This window comes from Oncorhynchus keta, chromosome 23 (assembly GCF_023373465.1).
Source record: "Oncorhynchus keta strain PuntledgeMale-10-30-2019 chromosome 23, Oket_V2, whole genome shotgun sequence".
Classification (NCBI taxonomy): Eukaryota; Metazoa; Chordata; class Actinopteri; order Salmoniformes; family Salmonidae; genus Oncorhynchus; species Oncorhynchus keta.
Window position 1 is genome coordinate 8,863,974 of NC_068443.1, and position 25,000 is coordinate 8,888,973.

At 42.9% G+C, this 25,000-nt stretch overlaps 2 protein-coding genes across 20 annotated transcripts in view; both read right to left on the bottom strand.

Annotated features, from left to right (window-relative positions):
- Positions 1 to 25,000, bottom strand: part of LOC118376224 (cell adhesion molecule 3-like) — a 218,397-nt gene that overhangs the window by 113,247 nt on the left and 80,150 nt on the right. For all 4 annotated transcript variants that reach the window (XM_052476232.1, XM_052476231.1, XM_052476230.1 and 1 more), the window contains exon 3: positions 13,732 to 13,881. In XM_052476232.1, coding sequence (XP_052332192.1) covers positions 13,732 to 13,881 — 150 coding nt within the window. The remainder of the gene's footprint in view (positions 1 to 13,731; positions 13,882 to 25,000) is intronic.
- LOC127910944 (uncharacterized) lies at positions 1,570 to 7,182 on the bottom strand. Of its 16 annotated transcripts, none has more exons than XM_052476237.1 (6): positions 5,930 to 7,182; positions 5,375 to 5,485; positions 4,931 to 5,152; positions 4,599 to 4,709; positions 4,266 to 4,487; positions 1,570 to 4,043 (listed from the first exon to the last, which is right to left on the bottom strand). In XM_052476237.1, exons 1-6 carry the CDS (start codon positions 6,171 to 6,173, stop codon positions 3,730 to 3,732), a joined length of 1,224 nt encoding a protein of 407 aa, XP_052332197.1. In that variant the 5' UTR covers positions 6,174 to 7,182; the 3' UTR covers positions 1,570 to 3,729. The 16 variants fall into 16 exon arrangements, with proteins under 16 accessions (XP_052332197.1, XP_052332194.1, XP_052332196.1 ...); XM_052476234.1 differs by having other exon boundaries at positions 5,264 to 5,485; XM_052476236.1 differs by lacking the exon at positions 5,930 to 7,182 and adding an exon at positions 5,597 to 5,919.

The window sequence follows — 25,000 nt, forward strand, 5'->3', positions numbered from 1 at the left end:
TTGAAGCTCTCAACCTGCTCCACTACAGCCCCGTCGATGAGAATGGGGTCGTGCTTGGTCCTCCTTTTCCTGTAGTCCACAATCAGTCTTGGTTACGATGAGGGATAGGTTGAAATTCTGGCACCCCTGGGGAGCTCCAGTGTTGAGGATCAGCGTGGCAGATGTGTTGCTACCAGGAAGTCCAGGATCCAGTTGCAGAGGGAGGTGTTTCGTCCCAGGATCCTTAGCTTAGTGAAGACCCTTAGCTTAGTGTGTTCTTGGGAACAGGGACTATGGTGGTGTGCTTGAAACATGTTGGTATTCCAGACTCAATCAGGGACCTGTTGAAAATGTCAGTGAAGACACCTGCCAGTTGGTCAACACATCCCCGGAGCACACTTCCTGGTAATCCGTCTGGCCCCGCAGCCTTGTGTATGTTGACCTGTTTAAAGGTCTTACTCACGTCGGCTACGGAGAGCGTGATCATACAGTCGTCCGGAACAGTTGATGCTCTCATGCATGCTTCAGTGTTGCTTTCCCCCGAAGTGAGCATAGAAGTGATTTAGCTCATCTGGTAGGCTCGTGTCACAGGGCAGCTCGCAGCTGTGCTTCACTTTGTTGTCTGTAATAGTTTGCAAGCACTGCCACATAAGACGAGCATTGCAGCCGGTGTAGTGTGATTCAACCTTAGCCCTGTATTGATGCTTTGCCTGTTTGATGGTTCGTCGGAGGACATAGCAGGATTTATTGTAAGCTTCCGGGTTGGAGTCCCACCCCTTGAATGCGGCAGCTCTACCCTTTAGCTCAGTGCAGATGTTGCCTGTAATCCATGGCTTCTGGTTGGGGTATGTACGTACAGTCACTGTGGGGATGACGTCCTCGATGCACTTATTGATAAAGCCAGTGACTGATGTGGTGTACTCCTCAATGCCATCGGTAGAATCCCGGAACATGTTCCAGTCTGTGATAGCAAAACAGTCCTATAGTTTAGCATCTGCTTCATCTGACCACTTTTTTATAGACCGAGTCACTGGTGCTTCCTACTTTAATTTATGCTTGTACGCAGCAATCATGAGGATAGAGTTGTGGTCGGATTTACCAAATGGAGGGTGAGGGAGAGCTTTGTACACGTCTCTGTGTGTGGAGTACATGTGATCTAGAATTTCCCTCTGGTTGCACATTTAACATGTTGATAGAAATTTGGTAAAACTGATTTAAGTTTCCCTTTATTAAAGTCTCCGGCCACTAGGAGCGCCGCCTCTGGGTGAGTGGTTTCCTGTTTGCTTATTTCCTTAAACAGCTGACTGAGTGTGGTCTTAGTGCCAGTGTCTTTCTGTGGTGGTAAATAAACAGCCACGAAATATATAGCTAAAAACTCTCTAGGCATGTAGTGTGGCCTGCAATTTATCACAATATACTCTACTTTCGTGCACCAGCTGTTGTTTACAAATATGTACAGACCCCCCTGCTGTTCTATCTTGCCGGTGCAGCGTGTATCCCGCTAGCTGAATATCCATATTGTCATTCGTGATCGTACCTCGTCTAATTTATTGTCCAATGATTGCACGTTGGCGAGTAGTATTGGCGGTAACGGCAGCTTTCCCAGTCGCCTTCTCCGGGTCCTGACCAGGCATCCAGCTCTTTGTCCTCTGTACCTGCGTTGCTTCCTCTTGCAAATAACGGGGATGTCGGCCCTGCTGGGTATTTGGAGAATGTCTTGTGCGTCTTGCTTGTTGAAGAAAATCAAAAAATCTTTGTCTAATCCGAGGTGAGTGATCGCTGTCCTGATATCCAGAGGCTCCTTTACTTAGGTAGCTCTTGCCCACATGGGTTTGTGGGTAGGTCATTTCTGTATTATTAGTTTCCTTACATAACTGTTAGTTTTCCTCTTTGTTGTTTTTTGTTTTAGTGTTCTGATTTTTAATAAAATATCATGAACACGTCTCACGCTGCGCCTTGGTCCAGTCATTCACAGGAAGAGGATCGTTACACTGTCCTGATATCCAGAAGCTCTTTTTTTGACATAAGATACAGTTGCAGAAACATTATGTACAAAATAATTTACAAATAAGACCCTTTACTCAGTACTTTGTTGAAGAACCTTTGGCGGAGATTACAGCATCGAGTATTTTTGGGTATGACTCTACAAGCTTGGCACATCTGTATTTAGAGAGTTTCTTCCATTCTTCTCTGCAGATCCTCTCAAGCTCTGTCAGGTTGGATGGGGAGAGTTTCTGCACAGCTATTTTCAGGTCTCTACAGAGATGTTAAATTGGGTTCAAGTCTGGGCTCTGGCTGGGCCACTCAAGGACATTTGCTCTGTTCATCTTTGCCTCGATCCTGACTATTCTCCTAGTCCCTGCCGCTTGAAAAACATCCACACAGCATGATGCTGCGACCCCTATGCTTCCCCGTAGGGGTGGTGCCAGGTTTCCTCCAGATGTGACACTTGGCATTCAGACCAAAGAGTTCAATCTTGGTTTTATCAGACCAGAGAATCTTGTTTCTCATGGTCTGAGTCTTTAGGTGCTTTTTGGCAAACACCAAGCAGGCTGTAATGTGCCTTTTACTGAGGAATGGCTTCCGTCTGGCCACTCTAACATAAAGGCCTGATTGGTGGAGTGCTGCAGAGATGGTTGTCCTTCTGGAAGTTTCTCCCATCTCCACAGAGGAACTCTAGAGCTCTATCAGAGTGATGTATCTCACTAAGTGTTTTCCTAGGTCCCTCTGCTTTAGTAATATACCTCTTACTTGTAAATAATTGTAAAACTGAGAGTTTTGGAGGTTGTACTTTTTTGATAGATTCTCAGATGTATCTATCCCCTTGTCTGTGAATCTCTGATGATACCTGCTCAGTCCTTTTTCAGACCATCATCACCAATCATAGTTGGCTTAAAGTCGCCGTTCATTACAATTAGATCAGGTTTGTTAGTATACGTTGTGTTTTTGTGATCTTTGTCCAGACCGTTGGTGTAATTAATCTATTTTCCTAATGTGTGTTTTGATTGTCTTCATGAAAATGGTTTTACTTTTTGTTTTTTCCAGATTTCCATCTGTCATTTAGCTGTTAATTCTGGATTCATCCTTACAGTAAATTATTTTAATTGGGCGGCTATGTAATAATCAATAAGGTTTGGTAATGCTAGTCCCCCTGCTTGTTTATGTTGTTGATTGTTGTCAAATTTGACACTGGCTTTATTTGGGGAGGAAGAAGTTATTGGTAGATTCCGGAAAAGGAATACAAATCTTGGGAGGACAATCATTTGAATAGTTTTAATTATTCCTGTTATTGTTAAAGGTACTAATTTTATTTATTATTTAATTTCCATCTTTGTGGGTCCAGTAAAAGCAGTTTTTTTTTGTTCCAAAGTTATACTGACTGTCACGTCCTGACCGTAGTACCTTTTTTATGTCTTTGTTTTAGTTTGGTCAGGGCGTGAGTTGGGGTGGGCATTCTGTGTTTTGTAGTCTAGGTTTTGTATTTCTATGTGTTTGGCCTGGTATGTTTCCCAATCAGAGGCAGCTGTCAATCGTTGTCTCTGATTGAGAACCATACTTGGGCAGCCTGGTTTCGCCCCTTGAGTTGTGTGTAGTTGTTTTCTGTTTTGTGTGTATCACCTGACAGAACTGTTTCGTTCTCGTTAATTCCTCGTTGTTATTTTCTTTAGTGTTCAGTTTTGATTAAATTTACAACATGAACACTTACCACACCACACCTTGGTCCTCTCCTTCTTCCACCTACGACGATCGTTACAGAGATGTAGTCTTGTTCGATCTTGGGGGATTATTTTGATCCCGTTTAAATTCAAACTTAGTTTTGATGTCTTGGGGTATTGGTTGACCTACTGTCATAGCTTCTGATTTCCCTGTATTTAGTCTGTACCCAGACATGACCCTGGATTGATCCCGTTTAAATTCAAACTTAGTTTTGATGTCTTGGGGTATTGGTTGACCTACTGTCATAGCTTCTGATTTCCCTGTATTTAGTCTGTACCCAGACATGACCCTGGATTGATCCCGTTTAAATTCAAACTTAGTTTTGATGTCTTGGGGTATTGGTTGACCTACTGTCATAGCTTCTGATTTCCCTGTATTTAGTCTGTACCCAGACATGATCCTGGATTGATCCCGTTTAAATTCAAACTTAGTTTTGATGTCTTGGGGTATTGGTTGACCTACTGTCATAGCTTCTGATTTCCCTGTATTTAGTCTGTACCCAGACATGACCCTGGATTGATCCCGTTTAAATTCAAACTTCGTTTTGATGTCTTGGGGTATTGGTTGACCTACTGTCATAGCTTCTGATTTCCCTGTATTTAGTCTGTACCCAGACATGACCCTGGATTGATCCCGTTTAAATTCAAACTTCGTTTTGATGTCTTGGGGTATTGGTTGACCTACTGTCATAGCTTCTGATTTCCCTGTATTTAGTCTGTACCCAGACATGATCCTGGATTGATCCCGTTTAAATTCAAACTTAGTTTTGATGTCTTGGGGTATTGGTTGACCTACTGTCATAGCTTCTGATTTCCCTGTATTTAGTCTGTACCCAGACATTACCCTGGATTGATCCCGTTTAAATTCAAACTTAGTTTTGATGTCTTGGGGTATTGGTTGACCTACTGTCATAGCTTCTGATTTCCCTGTATTTAGTCTGTACCCAGACATGACCCTGGATTGATCCCGTTTAAATTCAAACTTAGTTTTGATGTCTTGGGGTATTGGTTGACCTACTGTCATAGCTTCTGATTTCCCTGTATTTAGTCTGTACCCAGACATGACCCTGGATTGATCCGTTTAAATTCAAACTTAGTTTTGATGTCTTGGGGTATTGGTTGACCTACCGTCATAGCTTCTGATTTCCCTGTATTTAGTCTGTACCCAGACATGATCCTGGATTGATCCCGTTTAAATTCAAACTTAGTTTTGATGTCTTGGGGTATTGGTTGACCTACTGTCATAGCTTCTGATTTCCCTGTATTTAGTCTGTACCCAGACATGACCCTGGATTGATCCCGTTTAAATTCAAACTTAGTTTTGATGTCTTGGGGTATTGGTTGACCTACTGTCATAGCTTCTGATTTCCCTGTATTTAGTCTGTACCCAGACATGACCCTGGATTGATCCCGTTTAAATTCAAACTTAGTTTTGATGTCTTGGGGTATTGGTTGACCTACCGTCATAGCTTCTGATTTCCCTGTATTTAGTCTGTACCCAGACATGACCCTGGATTGATCCCGTTTAAATTCAAACTTAGTTTTGATGTCTTGGGGTATTGGTTGACCTACTGTCATAGCTTCTGATTTCCCTGTATTTAGTCTGTACCCAGACATGATCCTGGATTGATCCCGTTTAAATTCAAACTTAGTTTTGATGTCTTGGGGTATTGGTTGACCTACTGTCATAGCTTCTGATTTCCCTGTATTTAGTCTGTACCCAGACATGACCCTGGATTGATCCCGTTTAAATTCAAACTTAGTTTTGATGTCTTGGGGTATTGGTTGACCTACCGTCATAGCTTCTGATTTCCCTGTATTTAGTCTGTACCCAGACATGATCCTGGATTGATCCCGTTTAAATTCAAACTTAGTTTTGATGTCTTGGGGTATTGGTTGACCTACTGTCATAGCTTCTGATTTCCCTGTATTTAGTCTGTACCCAGACATGACCCTGGATTGATCCCGTTTAAATTCAAACTTAGTTTTGATGTCTTGGGGTATTGGTTGACCTACTGTCATAGCTTCTGATTTCCCTGTATTTAGTCTGTACCCAGACATGACCCTGGATTGATCCCGTTTAAATTCAAACTTAGTTTTGATGTCTTGGGGTATTGGTTGACCTACTGTCATAGCTTCTGATTTCCCTGTATTTAGTCTGTACCCAGACATGATCCTGGATTGATCCCGTTTAAATTCAAACTTAGTTTTGATGTCTTGGGGTATTGGTTGACCTACTGTCATAGCTTCTGATTTCCCTGTATTTAGTCTGTACCCAGACATGATCCTGGATTGTTTTACTTCATCCATAATAGTGGGAACTAACTGAGGTATGTTTGTTAAGTAGAGAATCACATCGTCTGCGTACATTGCTAATTTGTGTTCTTCCTGATTGATCTGTAGACCGTGAATTTTCTGATTATTTCTTATATTTTCAGCTAACGGTTCCATATGTAAAATTGAGATTGAAGGTGACATAAGATCCCCCTGTCTTGTCCCCCTTCAGAGGTCAAACGAGCGTGATAGTGTTCCATTTCCCCTTACTCTGACATTTGGTGTTTTATACATCATTTACAGCCAGTTCAAGATAGTTTTACAAAAGTAAAAATTGTTACATTTCGAAGATGAAAGGCCATAAAATCCTTTCAAAGGCTTTCTCTGCATCTAAGGTTAGCATCGGCAGTTTATGTTTTTTATTGAGAGCGTGTTCCATTACATTAAACGTTTGCCTGACATTATCGCTCAAGAGTCTGTTTGGTCAGAGTTTATGATATCAGGGAATATGTTACTTAGTCTATTTCCAATAATTGATGTAAGCTATTTCTTTAACTTTTTTATGAATAAAATTAACAATAGAGGAGCTCTAGGTTGGTGTGTGATCTTTGTTGTTGAGAGCCCAGTTGAGGGCTTTACAGAAGAAAGGTACTATGTCTTGTTTGAATTCCTTATAGAATTCATTAGTGTATCTCTCGCTACTGAACATTTGTCATTTTCTGAATGGTAACCATCAGTTTTTATTCAGTTATTGGTTTAATTAACTTTGCATTTTGTTCATCTGTCACTTCAGGTATAAAACATGTTCTATGTATTTTTTATTTACTCTATATTAGATTCCTGTAACTCTGGAATATAGAGGTTTTGGTAATATTTGGCCAACTCACTAGCTATTTCGATTCTTTTAGTAAGGATTTCTGAGTTATTGTTACGTCTGTTGTTAGAAGGAGCCCAAAGGTGCAGCGTGGTAGACGTACATTTTACTTAATTTTCAAATGACACCAAAAAACAACAAAATACAAATGAACATAAAGTTCTGCAGGCTCCACAGCAACTACACAAAAACAAGATCCCACAAACTAGGGTGCAAAACAGGCTGCCTAAGTACGATTCCCAATCAGAGATCCGGCCAACAAAGAAATAGAAAACTAGAATGCCCACCCAAATCACACCCTGGTCTAACCAAATAGAGAAATAAAAAGGCTATCCAAGGTGCGGACTCCGGCCGCAAAACCTGGCTCTATGAGGGACTCCGGACCGCCGACCATCGCCGGAGGCTTCGTGCCATGGATCATCACTGGAGGCTTCGTGCCATGGACCATCACTGGAGGCTTCGTGCCATGGATCATCACTGGAGGCTTTGTGCCATGGACCATCACTGGAGGCTAATGGAAATCACTCTAAGGCTCCGTGCCAGTTCATTCACTGGAGGCTTGGCCATGGATCATCTTTGGAGGCTTCAGTCTGGATCATCACTGGGGCTTCGGGCCATGGATCATCAGTAAATATGGTTTTCCTATATTGTCCGATTTGCCATTTGGATATCACTGGAGGCTTTGGGCCATGGATCATCACTGGCTTTGGGCCATGGATCATCTTTTGTAGTTCGTAATGGATCATCACTCTTTTATTTTTTTGGGCCATGGATTTTATCACCTGGAGGCTTTGGGCCATTGGATCATCACTGGAGGCTCTCTCCATGGATCATCACTGGAGGCTTTGTGCCATGGATCATCACTGGATGTAATGTTGCCATGGATCATCACTGGAGGCTTCTTGTCCCATTTATCATCACTGGAGGCTTTGTGCCATGGATCATCACTGGAGGCTTCTTGCCATGGATCATCACTGGAGGCTTCTTGCCATGGATCATCACTGGCACAGGCTAATCGTGCCATGGATCATCACTGGAGGCTTTGTGCCATGGATCATCACTCAGAGGCTTTGTGCCATGGATCATCACTGCAGGCTACGTGCCATGGATCATCACTGGAGCGCTGCTTGGTCTTTTGGTGTGGGATCTTCTGTTCGGTTTTTCACGTTGTTATTTTGTAGTTTCGTTAGTAAATAAAGTACCAAGGTGCAGCGTTAGGCGTACATTTACTTTATTTTAAATGACAGAAAAAACAACAAAATACAAACGAACATGTTCACAGGCTTTTAGCAACATACAAAAATAGTCTAATCTAGGCTGACTAAGTATGATTCCCAATCAGAGAGTATGATAGATAGCTTTTCTGATTGGGAACCAAAGTTCAACGAAAAATCAGAAAACTAGAATGCCCACCCAAATCACACCCTGACCTAACCAAATAGAGAAATAAAAAGCCTCTCTAAGGTCAGGACAGTTATTTTTAATTCCTGGTATGTTGGCCTTTTTACTTTGTTTTCTCAGTCTGCAAGTAATTTCTGGGCCTTTGGGCCATTATTGTAATATTTAGTAAATATGAATGTTTTTCCTATATTGTCCGATTTGATCTAGGCATTTTTATATCAGTAGGTTTCCATTACTTACATGTTTACTTTGAAGCCCGATCAAGGTCTTTTGTAGTTCTAATGTTTCTTTCTCTTTAATTTTTTTAGAAGCATATGATATTATCTCACCTTGAAGCACTGCCTTGGCCCATTCCCATAACATTATAGGGGAGATCTCTCCAAAATCTCCAGATCTTTTTTTAGTGTTGCCTTTTTTCTATTCTTAAATTGAATGTAATGTAGATGTTCATTATTTAATCTCCAAACGGTGGAGCTTTTCTCTAGTCCCATATTTATTTTCATATTCAGCATGATCCAATATTTCCATTGCTCTAAATGTGGCAGTTTGTAACGCTCGTCCTCTTGTTCTGACGAGGAGTAAGAGATATCGGACCAATTTGCAGCGTCGTAAGTGTCTTTTTTAATATGTAAAACTGAACACAGGCACAGGAAATAATCACCCACAACTCAAAAGTGAAACCAGGCCACCTAAGTATGGTTCTCAATCAGAGGCAGCTGTCAATCGTTGTTCCTGATTGAGAACCATACTTAGGTAGCCTGGTTTCACCCACAAACTGGCAGCTCAGATTGTTTCCACACGGGACTGTTTTGTTTGTTTCGGTTTTTCACGTTGTTATTTTGTAGTTTAGTGTTCATGTAAATAAAGTATCATTATGGACACTTACCACGCTGCACATTGGTCCGATCTCTCTTACTCCTCGTCAGAAGAAGAGGACTAGCGTTACACAGTTGATGACTGTTGCTACATCCGTTTTAAACATACAGAAATAGTCTAATCTTGAGTATTTCTTATGTGCTCTAGAGTAGTATGTAAAGTCATTTTCTTTGGGGTGTAAAGTTCTCCAAATATCTATCAGACACACCTCTACGTCTGCCCTTCTTAGTATCACTGCAGCCTTCTCTGCCTTGTGATTTATGCTGCGTTGACAAACTAACGTAAAATTCAGGATAAGGTTGAGGTCTCCTCTCATTACTGTTAGCCCTTTTGCCTCCGTGATAAGTAGGTTTAGCATTTTGGATATCAATTCGGGTCCTTGTTCAGGTGGGTTAAATACAGTGGTCTTTTGATAATTAGGTATATTTTTGCAATACATTTACTTTTGATACTTAGGTATATTTAAAACCAAATACTTTTAGGTTCTGGTACTTCCTGGATAAAGCTCCACGGTGATCTTCTACTGGTACTTCCTGTATATAGCTCCACATTGATCTGGTACTGGTACTTTTTTGTATACAGCTCCACATTGATCTGGTACTGGTACTTCCTGTATATAGCTCCACAGTCATCTGAAACTTCCTGTATATAGCTCCACAGTGATCTGGTATTGGTACTTCCTTTATATAGCTCCACAGTCATCTGGTATTTCCTGTATATAGCTCCACATTGATCTGGTGCTGGTACTCCCTGTATATAGCTCCACATTGATCTGATACGGGTACTTCCTGTATATAGCTCCACAGTGATCTGGTACTTCCTGTATATAGTTCCACATTGATCTGGTACTTCCTGTATATAGTTCCACATTGATCTGGTACTTCCTGTATATAGTTCCACATTGATCTGGTACTTCCTGTATATAGCTCCACATTGATCTGGTACTTCCTGTATACAGCTCCACATTGATCTGGTACTTCCTGTATATAGTTCCACATTGATCTGGTACTTCCTGTATACAGCTCCACATTGATCTGGTACTTCCTGTATATAGTTCCACATTGATCTGGTACTTCCTGTATACAGCTCCACATTGATCTGGTACTGGTACTTTGTGTACATATCTCCACAGTGATCTGCTACTTCCTGTATATAGCTCCTCAGTGATCTGGTACTTCCTGTATATAGCTTCTTGTGTATTTTATTCCACTTTATTACTATTTTATTACTATTTATTTACTTTACGTTGGGAAAGGCTTGTAAGCAAGCATTTCACGGTAAAGTCCACACCCATTGTATTTCATTTTATTTTATTTGTGTGTGTGTGTGTGTGTGTGTGTGTGTGTGTGTGTGTGTGTGTGTGTGTGTGTGTGTGTGTGTGTGTGATGTGTTGTCTCCAGAGTCAGTGTGATGGTGCTAGTCTGTTGTCTCAGAGTCAGTGTGATGGGGCTAGTCTGTTGTCTCAGAGTCAGTGTGATGGGGCTAGTCTGTTGTCTGAGAGTCAGTGTGATGGGGCTAGTCTGTTGTCTCAGAGTCAGTGTGATGGGGCTAGTCTGTTGTCTCAGAGTCAGTGTGATGGGGCTAGTCTGTTGTCTGAGAGTCAGTGTGATGGGGCTAGTCTGTTGTCTCAGAGTCAGTGTGATGGGGCTAGTCTGTTGTCTCAGAGTCAGTGTGATGGGGCTAGTCTGTTGTCTCAGAGTCAGTGTGATGGGGCTAGTCTGTTGTCTCAGAGTCAGTGTGATGGGGCTAGTCTGTTGTCTCAGAGTCAGTGTGATGGGGCTAGTCTGTTGTCTCAGAGTCTCTGTTGTCTCAGAGTCAGTGTGATGGGGCTAGTCTGTTGTCTCAGAGTCAGTGTGATGGGGCTAGTCTGTTGTCTGAGAGTCAGTGTGATGGGGCTAGTCTGTTGTCTCAGAGTCAGTGTGATGGGGCTAGTCTGTTGTCTCAGAGTCAGTGTGATGGGGCTAGTCTGTTGTCTCAGAGTCAGTGTGATGGGGCTAGTCTGTTGTCTCAGAGTCAGTGTGATGGGGCTAGTCTGTTGTCTGAGAGTCAGTGTGATGGGGCTAGTCTGTTGTCTCAGAGTCAGTGTGATGGGGCTAGTCTGTTGTCTCAGAGTCAGTGTGATGGGGCTAGTCTGTTGTCTGAGAGTCAGTGTGATGGGGCTAGTCTGTTGTCTCAGAGTCAGTGTGATGGGGCTAGTCTGTTGTCTCAGAGTCAGTGTGATGGGGCTAGTCTGTTGTCTCAGAGTCAGTGTGATGGGGCTAGTCTGTTGTCTGAGAGTCAGTGTGATGGGGCTAGTCTGTTGTCTCAGAGTCAGTGTGATGGGGCTAGTCTGTTGTCTCAGAGTCAGTGTGATGGGGCTAGTCTGTTGTCTGAGAGTCAGTGTGATGGGGCTAGTCTGTTGTCTCAGAGTCAGTGTGATGGGGCTAGTCTGTTGTCTCAGAGTCAGTGTGATGGGGCTAGTCTGTTGTCTCAGAGTCAGTGTGATGGGGCTAGTCTGTTGTCTGAGAGTCAGTGTGATGGGGCTAGTCTGTTGTCTGAGAGTCAGTGTGATGGGGCTAGTCTGTTGTCTCAGAGTCAGTGTGATGGGGCTAGTCTGTTGTCTGAGAGTCAGTGTGATGGGGCTAGTCTGTTGTCTCAGAGTCAGTGTGATGGGGCTAGTCTGTTGTCTCAGAGTCAGTGTGATGGGGCTAGTCTGTTGTCTCAGAGTCAGTGTGATGGGGCTAGTCTGTTGTCTCAGAGTCAGTGTGATGGGGCTAGTCTGTTGTCTCAGAGTCAGTGTGATGGTCTGCTAGTCTGTCTGTCTGTCTGAGAGTCAGTGTGATGGTGCTAGTCTGTTGTCTCAGAGTCAGTGTGATGGGGCTAGTCTGTTGTCTCAGAGTCAGTGTGATGGGGCTAGTCTGTTGTCTCAGAGTCAGTGTGATGGGGCTAGTCTGTTGTCTCAGAGTCAGTGTGATGGGGCTAGTCTGTTGTCTCAGAGTCAGTGTGATGGGGCTCAGAGTCTGTTGTCTCAGAGTCAGTGTGATGGGGCTAGTCTGTTGTCTCAGAGTCAGTGTGATGGGGCTAGTCTGTTGTCTCAGAGTCAGTGTGATGGGGCTAGTCTGTTGTCTCAGAGTCAGTGTGATGGGGCTAGTCTGTTGTCTCAGAGTCAGTGTGATGGGGGGGCTAGTCTGTTGTCTGAGAGTCAGTGTGATGGGGCTAGTCTGTTGTCTCAGAGTCAGTGTGATGGGGCTAGTCTGTTGTCTCAGAGTCAGTGTGATGGGGCTAGTCTGTTGTCTCAGAGTCAGTGTGATGGGGCTAGTCTGTTGTCTCAGAGTCAGTGTGATGGGGCTAGTCTGTTGTCTCAGAGTCAGTGTGATGGGGCTAGTCTGTTGTCTCAGAGTCAGTGTGATGGGGCTAGTCTGTTGTCTCGAGTCAGTGTGATGGGGCTAGTCTGTTGTCTCAGAGTCAGTGTGATGGGGCTAGTCTGTTGTCTCAGAGTCAGTGTGATGGGGCTAGTCTGTTGTCTCAGAGTCAGTGTGATGGGGCTAGTCTGTTGTCTCAGAGTCAGTGTGATGGGGCTAGTCTGTTGTCTCAGAGTCAGTGTGATGGGGCTAGTCTGTTGTCTCAGAGTCAGTGTGATGGGGCTAGTCTGTTGTCTGAGAGTCAGTGTGATGGGGCTAGTCTGTTGTCTCAGAGTCAGTGTGATGGGGCTAGTCTGTTGTCTCAGAGTCAGTGTGATGGGGCTAGTCTGTTGTCTGAGAGTCAGTGTGATGGGGCTAGTCTGTTGTCTCAGAGTCAGTGTGATGGGGCTAGTCTGTTGTCTCAGAGTCAGTGTGATGGGGCTAGTCTGTTGTCTGAGAGTCAGTGTGATGGGGCTAGTCTGTTGTCTCAGAGTCAGTGTGATGGGGCTAGTCTGTTGTCTCAGAGTCAGTGTGATGGGGCTAGTCTGTTGTCTCAGAGTCAGTGTGATGGGGCTAGTCTGTTGTCTGAGAGTCAGTGTGATGGGGCTAGTCTGTTGTCTCAGAGTCAGTGTGATGGGGCTAGTCTGTTGTCTCAGAGTCAGTGTGATGGGGCTAGTCTGTTGTCTCAGAGTCAGTGTGATGGGGCTAGTCTGTTGTCTCAGAGTCAGTGTGATGGGGCTAGTCTGTTGTCTCAGAGTCAGTGTGATGGGGCTAGTCTGTTGTCTCAGAGTCAGTGTGATGGGGCTAGTCTGTTGTCTCAGAGTCAGTGTGATGGGGCTAGTCTGTTGTCTCAGAGTTAGTGTGATGGGGCTAGTCTGTTGTCTCAGAGTCAGTGTGATGGGTCAGGATCTGGTTCAGCCCTGTGACTGGTTGAAACCAGATCCTCTCAGAGGGTAGTAGACAGCCACACCAGTTAGTTTGCATTATTATCTATCCTAATGTTTATTTACGGAGACCGCAGTCATTTCTCTGACCAATTACCATCATCCAAAATTCCATGACCGTCACAGCCCTACTCTTAAACTCTGTCTCTCTGTCTCTCTGTCTCTCTTTACCCCTTTCCTGTCTCTCAAGATCTATCACACTCCTCTTCCTCCCTCTTTCCCTCAAACACACACACAAACCTCTCCCTCCCTCCCCCTCTCTCCCTCCCTCCCTCCCTCCCTCTCACCTCTCTTCTCTCCAAAGTACAAGGTCTGCTGGGCCGTGTTGGACCACTGCAGGGAGGAGTTGTCACTTGCTGCCACCCGGCAGGTCAGGGTTACCATGCCGCCCACAGACGCCGTCTCGTCCTGGGTCACCGGCTGCAAGGGGTCATCGTCTAGGCAACACAGAGAAGAGAGGGAAACAAAGAGGTCAGATAGAGGTGGTCATTTCAGTTACTGTCAGAGCCCTGGACAGGTAGGTTGTATCCCAAATGGCTCTGGACAGGTAGGGTTTATTGTTGGCTCTGGTTTAATGTAGTGCACTACATAGGGAATAAGGTGACATGTTGGAGACACAACCATAAAGAGGGAAAACAGATGATAAATGGCACAGCAGTAGCCATGGGGCTTTCCATGTAAGACTGATGAGTCTATAACCAGCCGGACAAGCCAGACACACATCATGCGAGGAACATTCACTGGCTGCCTCCTAAATGGAACCCTTGTCCCTATATAGTGCCCTGCATTGACCAGGGCCCATAGGGGGGGTACGTTGGGCATTATGTAGAGAATAGGGTGTCATTTGGGACATAGTTACTGAAGGAGAGGCGTGATGAGAAGTATGGGAGTAGCATTCACTTGGGACGGGAACGGGGACTGGTGGCAGCCCCCCCCCCCCCCACACACACACACACTTTGTGAAATTGCATTTTTGTCCTCACAGGGACATACAGTGTGAAGGCTGGCTAATAGGACCAACACGGGAGAGATGAACAGAGGCGGCTGCTGTCTGTGTCACACTTTTTCTCGGAGTTGTAAAAGCTTAGCAGAGCAGAAACTGGCTACTCTTAAGTTGACTGATCTAGCGAGCAAGGTAACAGCTGTTTGACAGATTTTTTTTGTGTAACTGACATGTTATGTTAGCTAACGTTTCATCCTATCTCCACTGAAGTGAATTAACTACTAGCAGCTAGCTAGCTAGTAGCTACCACAGCCAGTTCAGCTCTAGCTAGTCTCTAGCTAGCTATCTGTCAGGTCGCAGTATCTAACAGCTGTTGTGTGTATGGAAATGTTTTGTAGCCTTTGTTTTGTCCCGTTTCAACAGAAGTACATTTGATGACATACCATTGTACCATGAGCTAGAGCTAGCCAAAAGTTGGCTAACGTTAGCAATTATTTTTGCCTCAATCACACTACACCTGAATCAAACAATGAAACCAGAGGCCAAACCATTAAATATGTTTTTCAGCGCAATGTGAGTTTTTATCAGTCAGTATAGCGATGTAGCGTTATTAATTAATCAGTTTCCCTTCATTTCAAAGATTGGAACTGTTTTAAGGCAAATCTCTAAATTTGATTTCCAAACCGTATCAAGGGTTAGAGGCTTTTCCTAATGACATAAAATATGTCAAACAAAAATGTTAGGAAGACCTGGGAGACGCTATTGATGAAGATACAGATACAGTTGAAGTTGGAAGTTTACATACACATGGAGTCATTAAAACTCATTTTTCAACCACTCCACAAATTTCTTGTTAACAAACTATAGATTTTGCAAGTCATTTAGGACATCTACTTTGTGCATGACACAAGTGATTTTTCAAACAATTGTTTACAGACAGATGATTTCACTTATAATTCACTGTATCACAATTCCAGTGGTCCAGAGTTTACATACACTAAGTTGACTATGCCTTTAAACAGCTTGGAAAATTCCAGAATATTATGTCATGGCTTTAGAAGCTTCTGATAGGCTAATTGACATAATTTGAGTCAATTGGAGGTGTACCTGTGTATGTATTTCAAGGCCTACCTTCAAACTCAGTACCTCTTTGCTTGACATCATTGGAAAATCAAAATAAATCAGCCAAGACCTCAGAAAAAAAACTGTAGACCTCCACAAGTCTGGTTCATCCTTGGGAGCAATTTCCAAAGGTACCACGTTCATCTGTGCAAACAATAGTACAAAAGTATAAACACCATGGGACCACGCAGCGTCATTCCGCTCAGGAAGGAGACGCGTTCTGTCTCCTAGAGATGAATGTACTTTGGTGCGAAAAGTGCAAATCAATCCCAGAACAACAGCAAAGGACCTTGTTAAGGTGCTGGAGGAAACAGGTATAAAAGTATCTATATTCACAGTAAAATTAGTCCTATATCGACATAACCTGAAAGGCCGCTCAGCAAGGAAGAAGCCACTGCTCCAAAACCGCCATTAAAAAAGCCAGACTACGGTTTGCAACTGCACATGGGGACAAAAATCATACTTTTTGGAGAAATGTCCTCTGGTCTGATGAAACAAAAATAGAACTCTTTGGCCATAATGACCATCGTTATGTTCGGAGGAAAAGGGGGAGGCTTGCAAGCCGAAGAACACCATCCCAACCTTGAAGCACGGGGGTGGCAGCATCATGTTGTGGGGGTGCTTTGCGGCAGGAGGGACTGGTGCACTTCACAAAATAGATGTCATCATGAGGGAGGAAAATTATGTGGATATATTGTAGCAACATCTCAAGACATCAGTCAGACACCACCTGGCCAACATCCGTTGAAATTGCAGAGCGTGAAATTCAAATTACAGAATTCAAATTATTTAACTTTCATAAAATCACAAGTGTAACACATCAAAATAAAGATGAACTTCTTGTTAATCCAGCCGCTGTGTCAGATTTCAAAAAGGCTCTACGGCGAAAGCCCACCATGCGATTATCTGAGGACAGCGCCACATACAAAAGCATGAAAAACATATTTCAACCAGGCAGGTGCGGCACAAAAGTCAGAAATAGCGATATAATAAATGCCTTACCTTTAATGATCTTCTTCTGTTGGTACTCCAAAAGGTCCCAGATACATCACAAATGGTCCTTTTGTTCGATAATGTCCTTTTTATATCCATAAAAACTCAGTTTAGCTGGCGCGCTTCAGTCAATAATCCACCCAGTTTCCCTCCATCAAAATGCATACAAAACGAATCCCAAACGTTACTAATAAACTTTTCCAAACAAGTCAAACATTGTTTATAATCAAACCTTAGGTGCCCTAATACGTAAACAAACCATAAAATGTATGACGGCGAATTATTATTCTCTTTACCGAAGAAAAATACCAAAGATGCTCTCTCTTCCACGGGCTTGGAAACACCACAGCCAAATTGGGAGCCACCTAGAAAAACTACAATTTCTGTCTGATTTTTCCAAAACCCAACATGAAACTCGTTCTAAATACTGTTGACATCTAGTGGAAGCCCTAGGAACTGCAATCTGGGAGGATTTCGCCTTATAATAAGAGTGACAGCCATTGAAAACAGTGGTAGGCTGAACATTGTTTTGTGGGGGATGGTTTGTCCTCAGGGTTTCGCCTGCCATATCATTTCTGTAAACAGTTTTAGAAACTTTAGAGTGTTTTCATTCGGACATGAAAATACTGCCCAGTACTCACGAGAGGTTAAGGACAACAAAGTCAAGGTACTGGACTGGCTATCACAAAGCCCTGACCTCAATCCTATAGGAAATGTGTGGGAAGAACTGAAAAAGTATGTGTGAGCAAGGAGGCCTACAAACCTGACTCAGTTACACCAGCTCTGTCAGGAGGAATGGGACAAAATTCACCCAACCAACTTATTCTGAAAAAGTTGTGGAAGGCTACCTGAAACGTTTGACCCAAGTTAAACAATTTAAAGGCAACGCTACCAAATACAAATTGAGTGTATGTAAACTGACCCACTGGGAATGTGATGAAAGAAATAAAAGCTGAAAGAAATCATTATTTCTACTATTATTCTGACATTTAATATTCTTAAAATAAAGTGGTGATCCTAACTGACCTAAAACAGGGAATTGTTACTAGGATTAAATGTCAGGAAGTGTGAAAAAACTCATTAAAATGTTTTTGGCGAAGGTGTATGTAAACTTTCCCACTTCAACTGTATGTTAGAATGCCCAGTCATGTTCATATAATCTCACATAAATTACTGCCATTTAAGAGCATCCATAGAACATACTATATGCCAGTGAAACTGAATATCATGCACTCAGAAATTGTATTATTCTGCTGGAGGTGTAAAACACAAAAGGGACATATTTGCATATGTTATGGTCTTGTGAAGGCTGGCTGAATTCTGGCAAAGAGTATCTTCTTCTTTTATCTCAGCATGTCTACAGATTCTGCCTTGTACCAGTTTTTGCTTGCTTGAAAATGTTGATACCGGAGACTGTTATCAGAAGAAAGTGTGCAACCTAGTATTTATAGAGGCTAAGAAATGAATTACCATTAATATGAAGGTTCATTATCCTCCTACAATGGATGGCAGAAATGTCAGGTTATGCATCACTAGATTTGATTTATTACCAGATTAAAAGGGTACACTGGGAAACCTTCATAAGGTCTGGATATCTTATATGGAATGCTGTACGACAAAAGGAGTCTGTATTTAAAACATGTCCACATCAGAGGAGATATCTATTTAGGCAAAATCCCAAGCTGCTGGGCTGCTCAGTCCTGTCCCCAGGGGTCTGCCGCACTGTTGGTTGTCACTCTGGCCTTGACCTAACATACCTGAAACCAAAAATGAATGCTTCACTAAGATCCTGAAGCAAAGTGGGGTGTGTTGGGTTGGGGCGCTGCAGGGCCATGGGCCTCTAGGGGCAGGACGGGGCGACTCAGCTATATTGTGTGCAAGTAGAAATAGCTCTACTGTACAATTAGGCCTATGATATGAACTACAGTGGCAAGAAAAAGTATGTGAACCCTTTGGAATTACTTGGACTTCTGAATAAAATTCGATCTGATCATCTAAGTCACAACAACAGACAAACAAAGTCTGCTTAAACTAATAACACACAAACAATAATACGTTGTTATGTCTTTATTGAACACACCGTGTAAACATTTACAGTGCAGGGTGGGAAAAGTATGTGAACCCTTGGGTTTAATAACTGGTTGACCCTCTTTTGGCAGCAATAACCTCAACCAAACGTTTTCTGTAGTATCGGATCATAACCTGCATTCAGGAGGAATTTTGGACCATTCCTCTTTACAAAACTGTTTCAGTTCAGCGAAATTCTTGGGATGTCCGGTGTGAACCGCTTTCTTGAGGTCATGCCACAGCATCTCCATCGGGTTGAGGTCAGGACTGAGCTACTCCAGGAGGTGTATTTTCTTCTGTTGAAGCCATGCAGACAGATAGACTTACACTCTCCTGCAAAATGTGTTGATAAACTTGGGAATTCATTTTTCCGTCGATGATAGCAAGCTCTCCGGGCCCTGAGGCAGAAAAGCAGCTCCAAGCCATGATGATCCCTCCACCATACTTTACAGTTGGGATGATGTTTTGATGTTGGTGTGCTGTGTCTTTTTTCTCCACACATAGTGTTGTGTGTTCCTTTCAAACAACTCAACTTTAGTTTAATCTGTCCACAGAATATTTTGCCAGTAGCGCTGTGGAACATCCAGATGCTCTATTGCGAACTTCAGACGTGCAGCAATGTTTTTTTTGGACAGCAGTGGCTTCTTCTGTGATGTCCTCCCATGAACACCATTCTTGTTTAGTGTTTTATGTATCATAGACTTGTTAACAGAGATGGTAGCATGTTCCAGAGATTTCTGTAAGTCTTTAGCTGACGCTCTAGGATTCTTCTTAGCCTCATTAAGCATTCTGCTCTGTGCTCTTGCAGTAGTCATTTTTGCAGGACGGCCACTCCTAGGGAGAGTAGCAACAGTGCTGAACTTTCTACATTTATAGACAATTTGTCTTACCATGGACTGATGAACATCAATACTTTTATAACCCTTTCCAGCTTTATGCAAGTCAACAAGTCTTAATCTTGGGTCTTCTGAGATCTCTTTTGTTCGAGGCATGGTTCACATCAGGCAATGCTTCTTGTGAATATCAAACTCAAATTTTGTGAGTGTTTTATACAGGGCAGGGCAGCTCTAACCAACATCTCCAATCTCGTCTCAATGACTAGACTCCAGATTAGCTGACTCCTGACTCCAATCTTTTGGAGAAGTCATTAGCCTCGGGGTTCACATACGTTTACCAACCTACACTGTGAATGTTTAAATGATGTGTTCAATATAGAGAAGAAAAATACAATAATTAGTGTTATTTAGTTTAAGCAGACTGTTTGTCTGTTGTTGTGACTTAGATGAAGGTTAGATCTAATTGTATGACCAATTTATGCAGAAATCCAAATAATTCCAAAGGGTTCACATACTTTTTCTTGCCACTGTATATAGAGAATGTACTGTTTCTGTGTGTTAATGTGTAGGTGTATGTGTGTTTTTATTAAGCTTTTGTTTTCCAAGCTTTTCCCTTGAGACATAAAAAAAAGATGGGAAGGAAGATTGTTGGGGAGTTGGGGAGAGAGTTGAGTTAATGACTAGACCGGTGGGGGTCGGGCAGAGAGTTTAGTTATTGACTAGACTGGTGAGGGTCAGGCAGAAGGTTTAGTTATTGCTTAGACTGGTGAGGGTCAGGGAGAAAGTTGAGTTATTGACTAGACTGGTGAGGGTCAGGGAGAGAGTTGAGTTATTGACTAGACTGGTGTCTCCTGACCCCTCCTGTCTCAGCCTCCAGTATTTATGCTGCAGTAGTTTATGTGTCGGGGGGCTAGGGTCAGTTTGTTATATCTGGAGTCCTTCTCCTGTCCTATTCGGTGTCCTGTGTGAATCTAAGTGTGTGTTCTCTAATTCTCTCCTTCTCTCTTTCTTTCTCTCTCTTGGAGGACCTGAGCCCTAGGACCATGCCCCAGGACTACCTGACATGATGACTCCTTGCTGTCCCCAGTCCACCTGACCGTGCTGCTGCTCCAGTTTCAACTGTTCTGCCTTATTATTATTCGACCATGCTGGTCATTTATGAACATTTGAACATCTTGGCCATGTTCTGTTGTAATCTCCACCCGGCACAGCCAGAAGAGGACTGGCCACCCCACATAGCCTGGTTCCTCTCTAGGTTTCTTCCTAGGTTTTGCGCTTTCTAGGGAGTTTTTCCTAGCCACCGTGCTTCTACACCTGCATTGCTTGCTGTTTGGGGTTTTAGGCTGGGTTTATGTACAGCACTTTGAGATATCAGCTGATGTACGAAGGGCTATATAAAGGGATTTGATTTGATTTGACTTGGGGGTCAGGGAGAGAGATGAGTTATTGACTAGACTGGTGGGGGTCGGGGAGAGAGTTCAATTATTGACTAGACTGGTGGGGGTCGGGGAGAGAGTTCAGTTACTGACTAGACTGGTGGGGGTTGCGGAGAGAGTTGAGTTATTGACTAGACTGGTGGGGGTCGGGGAGAGAGTTGAGTTATTGACTAGACTGGTGGGGGTCGGGGAGAGAGTTGAGTTATTGACTAGACTGGTGGGGGTCGGGGAGAGAGTTGAGTTATTGACTAGACTGGTGGCGGTCGGGGAGAGAGTTGAGTTATTGACTAGACTGGTGGGGGTCGGGGAGAGAGTTCAATTATTGACTAGACTGGTGGGGGTCGGGGAGAGAGTTCAGTTACTGACTAGACTGGTGGGGGTTGGGGAGAGAGTTCAGTTGAGTTATTGACTAAACTAGTAGGGGTCGGGCGTGCATGCGGCTCAGGCTGGCTGGGAGGTCGGGCTGAAATTTGAAATAGAGGATTTCTTAATAAAGACAAAGACAAAAGTTAAGTCTTTGTACTTTATCTGTAAGAGTTGCTCATTTGTTAGGCTATTGGTTCAAGGTGAGACACCATATTGATTATTGAATTATCATTGATCTAGTTCAGTCTTATCAATCACTTAAACATATTTAATAATGATCTCATACCTAGCTTGATAATTGTGGGCATTTTTGCTTACTTTTTGTTGTTCTACATACCAGTGGAGTACTTAAGTAAAAATAGTTGAAAGTACTACTTCAGCAGTGGTGGAAAAAGTACCCAATCGTCATACTTGAGTAAACATAAAGACAACCTCATAGAAAATGTATGTCACCCAGTAAAATTTTACTTGAGGAAAAGTAAATGTATTTGGCTTAAAATATACTTAAGTATCAAAAGTAAAAAGTATAAATATTTTCAAATTCCTTCGACATAAGCAAACCAGATAACTAGGGGCTCCAACATTCAGACGTACAGTACCAGTCAAAAGTTTTGACACACCTACTCATTCAAGGGTTTATCTTTATTTTTATTATTTTCTACATTGTAGAATAATAGTGAAGAAATCAAAACTATGAAGTAACACATATGGAATCATGTAGTAACCAAAAAAGTGTTAAACAAATCAAAATAGATTTTAGATTCTTCATAGTAGCCTCCCTTTGCCTTGATGACAGCTTTGTACACTCTTGGCATTCTCTCAACCAGCTTCATGAAGAATGCTTTTCCAACAGTCTTGAAGGAGTCCCCACATATGCTGAGCACTTGTTGGCTGCTTTTCCTTCACTCTGTGGTCCAACTCATCCCAAACCATCTCAATTGGGTTGACGTCGGGTGATTGTGGAGGCCAGGTCATCTGATGCAGCACTCTCCTTCTTGGTCAAGTAGCCATTACACAGACTGGAGGTGTGTTTTTGGTCATTATCCTGTTGAAAAACAAATGATAGTCCCACTAAGCACAAACCAGATGGGATGACGTATCGCTGCAGAATACTATGGTAGTCATGCTGGTTAAGTGTGCCTTGAATTCTAAATAAATCACAGACAGAGTCACCAGCAAAGCACCCCCAGACCATCACACCTCCTCCTCCATGCTTCACGGTGGGAACCACACATGTGGAGATCATCCATTAACTTACTCTGCGTTTCACATAGACATGGCGGTTGGAACCAAAAATCGCACATTTGGACTCATCAGACCAAAGGACATATTTCCACCAGTCTAATATCCATTATTCGTATTTCTTGGCCCAAGCAAGTCTCTTCTTCTTATTGATGTCCTTTAGTAGTGTGTTTTGTTGTTGCAGCAATTCGACCTTGAAGGCCTGATTACCAAATTCACCTCTGAACAGTTGATGTTGAGACATGTCTGTTACTCTGTGAGGTGCAATCTGAGGTGCAGTTAATTGCCGATTTCTGAGGCTGGTAACTCTAATGAACGTATCCTCTGCAGCAGAGGTAACTGTGATAGAAAAATGACTTTATTTTCCTGATTTGTTTGATATTACAAGTTAATGATTATATACTTAACAAATAGTAGGACATTTCTGTGTCTGTAAAGAGATGGTTTCCACTCTATCTTCCTGCAGTTAGTCTGGGCGTATGGTCAAGCGAATGGGTTTTGCTAGAGATAGCTTGAGCTGACAATAACTTGGTGATAAAGCCCAAAGCAGGCATTCCATAGACAAGATGTCGAGAGAGAGAAAGCCTGGAAGAGTTGAGAACAACGCCTCATTGTCTCATCTTCCTGGCATCTGAGAAACCAAGCCAGGTTGGGGGTAAAACAACATCCCGTAGATAATCAGGAGATGGACCAAGGTGGCTTATGGGAGGAGTGGAACCAGGCTGACTAAGCATTTCATTAAACACATGCTTTGTTTGCAAATGATGTGTTGGAGCCCCCGGCTATCATACATTTTAAAAACAAGAAAAAGATGCCATCCGGGTTTGCTTTATGTATGTATGTATTATGGAAATTGAAATTATTTATACTTTTACTTTTGATATTTACATGTATTTTAGCAATTGCAGTTTCTTTCGATACTTAAGTATATTTAAAACCAAATACTTTTAGACTTTTACTTAATTAGTATTCACTTTCACTCAAGTAGTATTTTACTGGAAGACTTTTAACACCACTGCTAAATAGAGACGGCTAGAAGGGCCATGGGTTATATTAGATTGGGTAGAAATGCAGGAAATAAGCTTTACATGCACCAGAAAATGGGAGGAGTTAATGACACTGTGTTTTAATGTCACACGCACAAGTACAGTGAAATGCCTTTCTTGCAAACTCAAAGAAACAGGGTCAGTACCATATTTACGATGTGCAGGGATACTGGAGAGATGGAGGTAGATTTGTGTGTAAGGTGACTAGGCAACCGGATTTAAGATAAACAGAGTAGCAGCAGCTCGTATGTGAGTGGGTGTGTAGAGTCAGTATAAATGTACGTGCATGTTATGTGCGAGTGAGAAGATGATGAAAATAGTGTGTGTGTGTGTGTGTGTGTGTGTGTGTGTGTGTGTGTGTGTGTGTGTGTGTGTGTGTGTGTGTGTGTGTGTGTGTGTGTGTGTGTGTGTGTGTGCGTGCGTGCGTGCGTGCGCGTGCCGTGTGTGTGTGTTTGCATAGAGACAAACATTTAAATGATAAAAGGTCAATGAGGACACAAGGTGAGGACACTCAGATGGTCTGTGTAGCTATTTAGTTAGCTATTTATCTGTCTTATTGCTCAGGGATATACGCTTTTTAAGAGCCTGGTGGTGCCAGACTTGATGCTCTGGTACCACCTGCCACATGGAAGCAGAGAGAATAGTCTATGACTTGGGTGGTTGGACTCTTTAACGATTTTCTGGGCTTTCCTACCACACCGCCTGATACAGATGTCCTGGATTGGCAGAGAGCTCAGGCACCAGTGATGTACTGGGCTGTCCGCACCACCCTCTGTAGAGCCATGCGACACAATGCGGTGCTATTGCCATATCGGGCAGTGATGCAGCCAGTCAATATGCTCTCAACGGTAAAGCTGTAGAACTTTTTGAGGATTTGAGGGCCCATGACAAATGTTTTCAACCTCCCGAGGGGGAAGAGGCACTGTCAAACCAAAAGCGCACTCCCTAAAATGTCTCATGTTTGCTGGACACAAAATACCCCTTAATGACAGAGAAGAATGAACAAGACCAGAAACGTATATATGGTTGAGTCCCAAATGACACCCTCTTCCCTTTAGAGTGAAAAAAACAGTGCACTATAAAGGGATTAGGATGCCATTTGGAATGTATCACAAATATAGAACCAGACATGCCTCAAAGAAAGCTGCTCACCTCTGTAAATATGGTATTTATAAATAGTCTAATTAGAAGAGAAATTGTCAGCGGTAGACAATTTTAAATCCACAGCGTAGCCGATATCACTTCCTCGCACCGACGGTGAAACAGATTTTTTTTTTTTTACTTCTTGAAGAACATCTGTGTGTTCTAAGAGTTCCGTAGCGGAACTCCGGTCGGGACATGAAAGAGGAAATGCAAGCAAACAACATTACACGCTTTTAAGAATTCCTTTAGTATTGCTGTAATAACTCCTACTTCCCCCCCTACCCTGGAAATAAGTCACCTGCTTTTCAATTGCTCTTCTTTTCCTCAGTGAGTAGACTACAGGGGGTTGAATTCTTTCTCCA

Bases quoted from the DNA above. Each gene is read 5' to 3' on its own strand.
- LOC127910944 (XM_052476233.1), bottom strand. From the start codon at position 5,867: ATGTCTGGGTACAGACTAAATACAGGGAAATCAGAAGCTATGACAGTA. The intron at 5,486-5,596 runs GTCAACCAATAC...CTATGACGGTAG, and splicing joins ATCAGAAGCTATGACAGTAG to GTCAACCAATACCCCAAGAC. The intron at 5,153-5,263 runs GTCAACCAATAC...CTATGACGGTAG, and splicing joins ATCAGAAGCTATGACAGTAG to GTCAACCAATACCCCAAGAC.